Genomic DNA, 10,352 nt, shown 5'->3' with positions numbered 1-10,352 from the left:
TTGCAATTATTTATTTAAATTTTACTGCACTTTTTGCTTCAATATAAAATGTTTTTGAAATATCCAAGGACAATTTAATGAGCCATTTCATCATAAAACACCTCCATGAGCCATTTAAGCAGACAGACAATGGGGAGTTCACTGAACAGGGCACAGGGGAATAGAAAAGTCAAGGCACACCGTGTTACACTTACACCGTGTGGAAAGATTTCAAACCTGCTCGTATGAGCCCTTCAGCTCAGCGTTAGAATCATGACGGGACTTAAAAATAAAGACAGAAAAGAAAAGGAAAGGAGGGACGAATAACCAGCATTCAAATCTCCTACAGTGAAACCTTCTATTATTAATCAGACACAACGACGCGGTGACAGTGCTCAAAATGTGAAGTAACGACAAAAAGGGGAGTGCAATTTTTCTGCAAAAACAATGTGCTGTGCTTCATTTGGACTTAAATACAGATTTAGTTAAAACCTCCGCCAAGCACTAAAGTCCACCTCTGCAACAATGAGCAGACTCAGGCAGACGTGTGCAGGCATCACTGGTTCCACGTATGTTTGGTGTTAGGGACGAAGAAGAAGAAGAAGAAGAAGAACGAGAGGAAGTGTCGCTACACAGGTCACAAAGTATTTGCCCTGGTCAGTTCACTGTCCATTGAGATCTATTAACAAAACGGGGCCTTTAAACAACATCCCATATTTTCCAAGTCAAGCATTCAGGGTAAAGTGGGAGGGGTGGGTGCAAAAAATAAAGAAGAAGGAGAAGAAAGAAATGAGGAGAGACTTCTATCTAATGAAGTTTCCTCCTCCAATTTCCCTCTTGTACCGGTTGGTGAGGTTGTCTGCTTGCGTCGTGAGCTTGGACAGAACTCCGAAAAGTCCTCTGAGGTGATAATGAAACTGACGCTCCAGGTCGGAGTGGTTATCTTGGAGCAGATCCCCGGTGACCTGCTGCTGCTCCTCCTGCTTCACCGCCATCTCCAGGAAGCTGGCGCCGCTGCTCATCTCCCGCTTCAGAAGACCCCACTCCATGTCGTTCTTGATGGACTTGAGGAGCAGGTAGTGCTCGTACATGTCCCGCTGCTTGTTGGGACACTCCGGCTCGTTGTTGTTGTTGTTGGCCTCCTTCTCCTTCACCTTCTCGCTGGCCGCCTGCTCCTCCAGCGGCATGTCCCGCAGCAGGCTGGGCACCATGATGGTCTCGTCCATGTTGTTGGCAGCGGCGATGAAGCGGTGCATGACGTTGATGAGGGAGTGCTTGTTGCTGGCGGAGTCGCTGGTGATCTGCATCATTTTGAAGGCTCTGGTGGTCGGCGTGGTTACAGAGAAGAGGTGGCGGGTGGGGTCGTGGTTACGGCAGAGGCGCTCGGTGTTTGAAGAGGTGGCTGATCTGTGGACGAGGACAAGAGGAAAACGTGAGCACGCAGCAAACTGTGCATGAACAAAAACCTTGGTCTATAAAGCACTTTGATGCACAGCTGGCATCAGAGCAACACATGTACATATAGACTTCCTTTCATTTCCTAATAAATTAACCCTAAACATGAGTTTTAAGACTACAATAATGTTCCTGTCCTGGTTTTATCCACAATCTCCTCAATACTCTGGCATTTAATGTGGAATTTGTTTTTTCTACTCTGTGGTGTACACTATTCTTTCACCAAAACAAAGTGTAGAACATCAAAAAGACCTTTAGATGTGTGGAACAATTCTCCTCTGAATCTAACACACACGCACACACACATGCACACACACATGCACACACACACGCACGCACACGCACAGGTTGCAGGATGACGAAACACAGGCAGCGCGTTTCTCATCTCCTCTCCAACATAGTTTAATCCAAAATGTCCGCAATCCACACACACACACACACACACGCGCGCGCACACAACACACCACACCTCGGCCACAACAACATGCAACCATCGCATTTTGCCGCATTGTTCATCACATCAACGGTCAATATGACCTTGGATTTTGCGTCACAAACGGAAGTGTGTGTGTGTGTGTTTGTGATGATGATGATGATGATGAAGAACACTGACCTGAAACACGAGATTAACGTGAGCTCTACGTTTTCTTGGCTTCGCCGGTTAAAAATGAACCAAGTCCACTCGAGGCTCCGTCTTCTCACCACCCGCCGGGAAGAAACACACAATTTCCTCGAGTGAACGTCGTCACAAAGCGGTATTTATACACGACACGCCGGGCTCAAGCGGAAGGAGGAGTGGCCACGCCCCTCTGTGTCACTTTATGCCGCTGCCGTTGGACAGCGTGCAGGGTGTGGGCGGAGTCAAATAGCATCTGATCCAGATCTGACCAATCAGAGACGCCACATAGCTGTCACTCAAACGTGCTTTGATCCACCGTTTTAGTCTGCATCATGGATTTGGAGCTCCGCCCCCTCTGCCTTGAAGACAGTATTGTCCTGGTGGCCACTGTGGGTACTGCAACAAAAAAAAATCCTCATAGGGCCCTAAAAAGCAATTTTCCCATTGAGCACAATAGTAAAAGAGACGCGTGTAAAAGTATCCACAGGACACCTCGAGACATGGACACGGGCATTTATAGATCTTTGTATTCTGTATTTTTTAATTCATGGAGTTTCATATTTGAAAAACCTTCCTAAATACCATAAAAAGCGCAGACCAAATCGTATTTCCCAGCGTGACGTCACAGCTGTGTGTACGAGCACAGCAAAGCGCGGTCATGTGGCGTCTCGGGAACGCTCCTGTCAGTGTACAGTACGACATGAACACTTTATGAGAAATGTGAATAAATGAACACTATGAGGTTTTTTTTGTTTGCATTTTAAAAAAAATATTGCGACAAAGCAGGTTTTATCTATTTATTATTTATCTGATTTTTTTTAAATCACTGAGGAGAAATCGTGACAAACAAAACCATGGTTAATATTCAATGGAATTTTTTTGTTTTTTTTTAATGATCATAAAAGCACTTAAACAACAAAATCCCTGAGTTCTGACAGCAAAAATGTGTATTTTACAACATTTTTGATTATTAGCATACAGTATGTCAGTGAATGATATGACATTTGATTTGATTTATATAATTGAAATCAGGCAAAAACATCACGATTCCTGTAACACATATAAACTAATAGCCACGGTAAATTAGACCATTGAATTGTTTAATTACGTCATTATACTTTGCCGTTTATTTACAACTCCATGGTTTAAACCTGACGCTATTCACGAAATCCGCTAGCGCACGTCATAAGCGTACTCCCATCATGCCTTTCGCTGTTCATGAACGCGCCGAGCAAGTCGAGAACGCGAACGGCTCGTTCACATTGTGGAGTAATACCTCTGCGCATGCGCTCGGGTGCACTGTCCACAACCCGGAAATAAACACGGAAGTCAGAAACTTTTTTGTCATAATGCGCTGGGTGAGCAGCTTCATAGCAATGAACGGCGCCAAAGTGAGTGTTTTTGTTTTCTCCGCATAATTATATCTATGTCAGTGAAAGTAGAAATGACCTTTTAAGCTTGTGTTTTTCCAGTTTGCCTCCTACGTCATATTCTGAATGTACGACAGCTTCGCTGTATTGATGGGCAGACACTGCCACCTGGTGGAAGGAGTTTAGACTTTTAGAGCTTTCTCACAGCTCTGAAAAACAAAAAAAAACAATCATACTAACCCACTTTTGTGATATTATTCTTACCTAAGTGTGAATGACAACTTTTAAACTGTGGCGTCAGCCCCTCAGTGTGTTTTCATGTGTTTTTAATGAAGTTAATGAGCTGCAGCGTCATTAGGGTTATTAATGACACCTGCTGTTTTTCTTCTGTCAAATGAGAAAGAGACCAGTATCCTTCCACATAATCATGTACAACTTATTGTCAGTTGTAAATAACACATTTGCTTATGTTGGTGTGCTCCAAGATGCACATTCAAACTTTTCTCTAGTTCCAGTTACAATTGTGAAGGATCTTTATTGTCATTATAGAGGGTTAATAATCACAGCTGCTGTGACTCAATCCAACCTTACAACGACTAACCACTACTATTCCACCGTGTCACATTCATGTCATTCAACTAGAGTTATGATATTTAATAAAATATTTAATATTGTTAATGTTATGTTGATCAAGAGGTTCACGCCTCAACCAACGTGACTAATTTTTAGCAATTTAAGGTCCTTTATTCTAAGATTCTTTGCTTGTTCGTGGAAGAAGACGCGTCACAAGAATTTCCCACTACGAACAAACAAACTTCCTGGAGTGTAAAAAGTGATGGATACTAAGAAAACTGCATTTTATTTTATTTTTAATTTATATACAATATGTGTTTGTATGTTAATGTTGACATTGACAGTTTATATTGTTTGCTCGTTCATCTGCTGTTTTTCATCTGTCGATGATTATTGTTCTCAATACAATCAATAGAGTACAAATGATACCAACTCGACTCAATTCGGATTCACACTTACATTGGATTTCAGTGACTCAGGGAGGATCACAGTACTACTTTGATGTTGTATGTGTTAATATTTCGTCTTAATTCTTTTAATATGCTCTGACAGGTGATAAATCTGGTGTTGAATCTCATCCATTCCACTTCAGCATTGTGACCTTCAGGGAAACCTCAAGCCAAACCTTCACTACGGTAATGTCATGAAATAAAAACATGTCTTTCTTTGCATCTTTAGAACATTAGGCCATTGTTCTCGTCCTTTGAGACTGCACGGTAAATGCATCACTGGTATCAGGACATAATGTGAAATCATCCACTTTTATTATACATCCCTAAGGCATGAATCTGGACAGATAATCCTGTGCCACTGCCACTAACCCTTTACCCATCTGTGGTGTGAGATCAATGGCCTAATCTAATTTGTTGAGACCAAACCGATCGATCAAACAACATGAAGACATTCTCCTTCACAAATATTTAAGGGTGTAGAAATTCTCCCAAATATTGTAGTTTGACGGCTTTCTTTCAAATGATCTCATGACATCACAGTATTTGACGACAAGGCCCTGGATAATCAAACACATCCTGAATGACAACCTTTTGTTAAAGATAATATATCTTCATCTTTATTTTACATGCATCCACTAAAGAATAACTACATGACAGGAATGCTGGTGTTCAACAATACTGGCCTCCACAATCCTAATTAAGGCTTAATTTGCACACGACTCTCTGAGTTTCTTACTGACGAAAAAAACTCAATCTAATGGTGGTGACCTATAGTCAATAATCTGAGGCTTGACTGGATTCACACACACAAATTAACTTTGTGCTGAAAGGAATTGAACATTTATCAGCGCATCATCTACATTTCATTTGCCTAAATAAAGCAAACATTACAAAATAAGGCAGCTGCAATATACAAAGAAACTGGTAGCGGGAATGAACTCAAACTCAAATGAATGTAGATGGATATATTACAATTAAATCCCTGAAGTATCACAAATATCCAAAATGTTCAGGTCCCTTTTCCTTTTTGGTCTCAGTACACGGACATGTTGATTTTCCTATAGCGTCATTTCCCTCATTTGTCATTGGTGAGACTGCTTAGACGAACGAGGGGGCACAAATGTTTTCCCTTGCTAAAATGATCAAGCTTACACAGACACAATATTAAAATCCCTCCCAGGATGTTCTTTGAACTCCATTTTCATCAGGAGCTTCCCCTCCTCCGCAACGACCTGTAAACACAAATACAAACAGATAATGACAATTCGCATTTGCAACGTTGGCGCTTCATTAAACCACCGACACTGAAGTGTTATTACCTTTGGAGGGCGACTGTTAGACCATCTCATACTGGTTCTTGGATATGTACCGAGACAAGAAGCAGGCCAGGAATATCCCAATGGTCTGAGAGAAATAAATATCATATATAGACGTCAAAACACGGACAGTTCTAAAATCCCTCAGTCAACAGTACAGAGTAATTAAGAACATGTCTATTATTATGATTATTTGATCATTAAATCACCAAATCTATGGTAAACAATTCATCTGAGTGTTATTTAGCTCCTCAAATGTGAATGTGTCACGTTTCAACGTTTTCTGACGTTTTGCGGAACCAAACAAGTACCCAATTAATTCAGAAAATAATCAACAACTGTAAATGCCAGTACAGTCCCTGTACAGTCGAGCTGAAACGATTAATCGATTATTAATAGATTACTAAATTAATCGTCAACTATTTTGATAATCGATTAATCGGTTTGAAGATTTTTTTCATGATTAGAACTAGATTTCTGATTGTTTCAGCTTCTTAAATGTGAATATTTTCTTGGTTTATTTTTCTCAAACGTAATCTGTACCTGGAAGCAAGAGATCCCAAAGGAGATCCCTGCGATGATTCCTAGGTTGGCCTCCACTGTTTGGGTCATCAGTGTGAAGCAGCCCTACACAGTGAAAATGACAATATTTAAAAGCGTTACGGGCAACATTTTCCACAATTAGGACAGATTTTGACATGAAAAAAATGCTACAAAGCGACGTGATATTTAGCGTTGGTGTGGGCAGTGAACTCACCTGTTCGAACACATGGCTCTTAGCCAGGGTGAGGTCTTTCAAGTTATCTTCTGTGCAGCCTGTGGTGTCGGTTTTACAGCAGCTGTCAGGGATGCCACGCGCTGTAAAGTAAGCTGTTGTACTCCAGTCTTCGTAACTATCCACTCCACAGCACTGCAACTGTATTGAAGTCAAAGGCACACAGAAGTGGAACAAAAGGTTGTTTTTAAAAGACAACAATAGCAAAACAGTACGAGAGGTTTTTTTGTGTGTGTGTGTTTTTTTAAAACATTGCCTTTCTACTTAAAATAGTCCTAAACAGGAGTTCTTCAGATAATACAGCGAGATGGATAAAAACACCATCACTACGAGTGAAGAAATGTCTTACAGTCCTCTGGATGGCATCCACTGCAGCGCTGCTGCTGTCAATCCTGTCGTAGAGCTCCACAGCATTTTTATAGCGTTCTTCCAGATTGGATTTGAGCTGGAAAAGCAAAAACACACCACAATAACGTTTTAGTGGGCAGATTTGTTGAGTACACCTTTTCTACTGTCCCCACTGACAGCTTTGTTTTCACCGTCGCAGCAGAGCCTGTCGCCCGCATGTCCTCGGCAGCGGGCGGCAAACTGGCTGCGTGTAATGCATGATTCTTTCTATCATTTAGACACCTCTGATAAATGTTGGTTGCCAAAACGTAAGCGGTCAGTTTATGCTGTGGCAAAGAAATGTGAATTGGCAGTTTACTAATAAGATCAATCTCTTTGTCTCGTCTTACAATTTTGTGGACGTCCTCTGAAGTGACTCTGTTGTCCTCTCTGTTGTAGGATTCCACAGCAGCTTTATAGGTAAGGTTTAAATTTTGTTTCATCTGGGGGAATCCAAAACATGGCAGAATATATTTTAGTCAGCAGATTTCATGATATTCATAGGCCGTGCCTATTGATGTGGCTCAGCTCTAGGGGACACAAAACTCAGCAGAATATACTCGAGATGCGAGATGGGTGAAAATGTTCCGCACCTGCGACTCACCTCATGTCTGAAGACAAAGCCCGAGATGGCGGCCACGAGCTCAGCCAGGAAGACCAAGATCAAAAACATGGCATACTGAGGACAAGGAAGAGAAACAGTTCATACCAAGGGCAATAATCCTGGGATAAATAACGCTGCTCCTTCACGTACCAGTCTGAGCATCCACGGACTGCCGCGACATGTCGCAAAGCAGCCAAAAAGGCCAAAGACCACGATGAAGGATCCGGTCCCAATGAGAACATACGGTGCATTGGTGCTCTCCTGAGAAGCCAGAGAGAAATATGCCTCCAGGTTCACCTTCCCCCAAACCCCGACTCCCAGCAGGATGACGCCTGTGAGCTGGAGGAGACAGCAGTCAAATTACAGACCAACAGAGAAAGGTGAGGAAGGGTTAGGGTTGTGTCCGACATTCAAGCCTCACACCAATACTCCCTCAGTTCATCAAATCCACAAATACCTGATGTGTACACTAGAGCTGAATCGATTACTAAATTAATCGCCAACTATTTTGTTAATCGATAATCGGTTTGAAGCTACTTTTCATGATTAAAACAAGATTTCTGATTGTTTTAGCTTCTTAAATGTGAATGTTTTCTTGGTTTCTTTGCTCCACATAACAAATAAATCATTAAAACTGAATCACTGAATGAGCTTGTGAACAAAACATCTTTCGAGAACATGGACCAAACAATTAATCGATTAATCGAGAAAATAAGCGACAGATTAGTCGATTACGAAGATAATCGTTAGTTGCTGCTCTAGTGTACACTTTTAGCCAAAACATACAAGACTTACAACTATTATGATAGCTGTGAACTAAATTTAAATTCAAATTATTGCTTTCACTAGATTGGATGTTTGTCAAAATCTGTTAAAAATATATAGATATATCTATATAGATATATCTACTGGTTAGTAGAAGTTACACCATGTTTCCCCTTTAAACTCTTAATTAATTAATCGACGAAACATTTGAATCAGTCACTAAAAAAAATCTAAACAAATCACGTCGACTTAGTTCAAAGATCGTCAAAGATGTCAGATGTGTGACACCGCAGCTATAAACAGGTCTGTGTTCAGGACACGTCGTTGACCATTTTCGCCTCAGTTTGCTTCAATAAACAAACATCTGTTTTTAGGTCAACAAGTGTCTCTGATGCTAACTTACGATTCAGCGCTAACGCTACTTTAACTTTAGACTCGTGTGTGTGTGTGTCGTGATTACAGGGGAATGAGTTAGTTAGTTAGCATTGTTGGTCCGTTGTTACCCCCCATTTTCCTTTTTCTTTTCCTTTCCCCACATTAAACACCGTGAACTCACCCAGAATATGAGGCTGTAGGAGACGAGGAAAGTCTTAATACACGTCACCATTGGCTTCGTCTGGAGACGTCGAGACGACGACGACATGTTGAGGAGGTTTATTTGATTTTCTGCGTTCAAACTTATCGAGAAGACTTCAGAATCTCAGCGTCCTGAGGGAAAGAGGAGGAAAAAAAAAGAAGCAGGCGATAAATCCGGAGGAAGTGTCGTCACTGACCCACATTGACTTTATGATGCGGGTAAATATGCAACTGTGTCCGCGGAGCAAGAAACCACACTGTCTATTCACATTTACTCCTAAATTCTTTTAAAACATTCTTTTTTTTAAAACTCTTTAAAGTGTAAATATGTGTTAATCAGTGACATCTAATGGCGAGACTGCATACTGCAACAACTAAGGGCCTCCTCCTCCTCCTGACTCTCTCAAAAGTCGGAACTGGGAATGGCTGCGTTCTAGTTGAGAAGTCGGAAACGCAAAGATGTGTTTATGTCGTACGTCATTGTGCGGTTATGCTGCGTTCAAGAGCTCATCCAAACCAGTTGGACGTAGGACTTATCTCACCTACAACCAGAAAAACATGCACTGGAATACCTGTGGAAGTGGGACCTGATCGACCTTCACCGACTTCACCAAAATGACGTCGGAGAATAATGGCGGCGCCACATGGAGTCACATGAATAGGCTATAAACTTTATTTTTCTGCGTTTTAGTTCTTGTTTTTCATGTAAGGGTTAGAAATTATGTGAATTTATGTCGTCATCGTTATCTGTAACCATGAAGATATATGTAGGGCTACGGTAAAAGTATACTTGTGACGTTACATATTGATATGTATCGCTTTTACATGTACGGCTCGCTTGTTTATGTAAGTAGAGTGAATTGCTGACGGTCAAAATGCCTCTTCAAACACAAATCTAAAGCGCGGCGATCGTCCATGTTTTCTAACATTCGACTACAATTGCTGGAACGCTTTGAAGTAGGAGCTAGTATGTAACGTCACAAGTATACTTTTACTGTAGCCTTACATATCTTCATGCTAACAGATAACGACGGCTACATAATTTCACGCCATAACATGAAAAACAAGTGTGATAAAATTGCTGTGTCTAAAACAAGTCTACACGCAGAAAAGTAAAGTTTATAGCCTATTCATGTGACTCCATGGGCGCCGCCATTATTCTCCGACTTAATTTTGGTGAAGTGGGGGTTAGGTCCATCAGCCCTGACTTTGCGAGTAGAAGGTCCCACTTCACAGGTATTCCAGTGCACTTGTTCTAGTTGGATGTAGAATAAGTCCCACGTCCAACTGGTTTGGATGAGCTCTGGAACGCAGCATTAGCTTACGACGACGTACGAAATGGAGCAATACCACCGGGAATTGTGGGGGCAGTATAGAGTTAAGAAAACGTGCTGCGGTTTTATTTCGCACTGTTTTTCTCCGAGGCGCTATCCTGCAAGGCAGTATTCTTTAAGTTTTAACAACCTACCTGAGTAGATGTA

The 10,352-nt window shown here is 41.5% G+C and overlaps 2 protein-coding genes across 2 annotated transcripts; both read right to left on the bottom strand.

Moving 5' to 3' along the window:
- mid1ip1l (MID1 interacting protein 1, like) lies at window positions 1–2,161 on the bottom strand. The gene is made up of 2 exons (XM_083891816.1): window positions 2,048–2,161; window positions 1–1,386 (listed from the first exon to the last, which is right to left on the bottom strand). Exon 2 carries the CDS (start codon window positions 1,287–1,289, stop codon window positions 783–785), a length of 507 nt encoding a protein of 168 aa, XP_083747942.1. The 5' UTR covers window positions 1,290–1,386; window positions 2,048–2,161; the 3' UTR covers window positions 1–782.
- A 2,891-nt stretch (window positions 2,162–5,052) lies between these two features.
- On the bottom strand, window positions 5,053–8,995 carry tspan6 (tetraspanin 6). Its single transcript, XM_083891327.1, has 8 exons — window positions 8,852–8,995; window positions 7,681–7,869; window positions 7,531–7,605; window positions 6,889–6,984; window positions 6,522–6,680; window positions 6,308–6,391; window positions 5,768–5,852; window positions 5,053–5,680 (listed from the first exon to the last, which is right to left on the bottom strand). The coding sequence occupies exons 1-7, from the start codon at window positions 8,936–8,938 to the stop codon at window positions 5,784–5,786; spliced, it is 759 nt and encodes a 252-aa protein (XP_083747453.1). The 5' UTR covers window positions 8,939–8,995; the 3' UTR covers window positions 5,053–5,680; window positions 5,768–5,783.
- Between the last annotated feature and the right edge of the window lie 1,357 nt (window positions 8,996–10,352).

Source organism: Microchirus variegatus (assembly GCF_963457635.1).
Source record: "Microchirus variegatus genome assembly, chromosome: 6".
NCBI lineage: Eukaryota > Metazoa > Chordata > Actinopteri > Pleuronectiformes > Soleidae > Microchirus > Microchirus variegatus.
Note: the sequence above shows the minus strand (reverse complement) of the source record. Positions and strands in the feature narration are given on the sequence as shown.

Excerpts from the sequence above, each read along its gene's own strand:
- tspan6 (XM_083891327.1), bottom strand. The coding sequence starts at position 8,938 with ATGTCGTCGTCGTCTCGACGTCTCCAGACGAAGCCAATGGTGACGTGT. Across the intron at positions 7,606-7,680 it reads GTCCGTGGATGCTCAGACTG|TATGCCATGTTTTTGATCTT; the intron begins GTACGTGAAGGA and ends CCTTGTCCTCAG. Across the intron at positions 5,853-6,307 it reads TTGGGATCTCTTGCTTCCAG|ACCATTGGGATATTCCTGGC; the intron begins GTACAGATTACG and ends TATTTCTCTCAG.
- mid1ip1l (XM_083891816.1), bottom strand. The coding sequence starts at position 1,289 with ATGATGCAGATCACCAGCGACTCCGCCAGCAACAAGCACTCCCTCATC.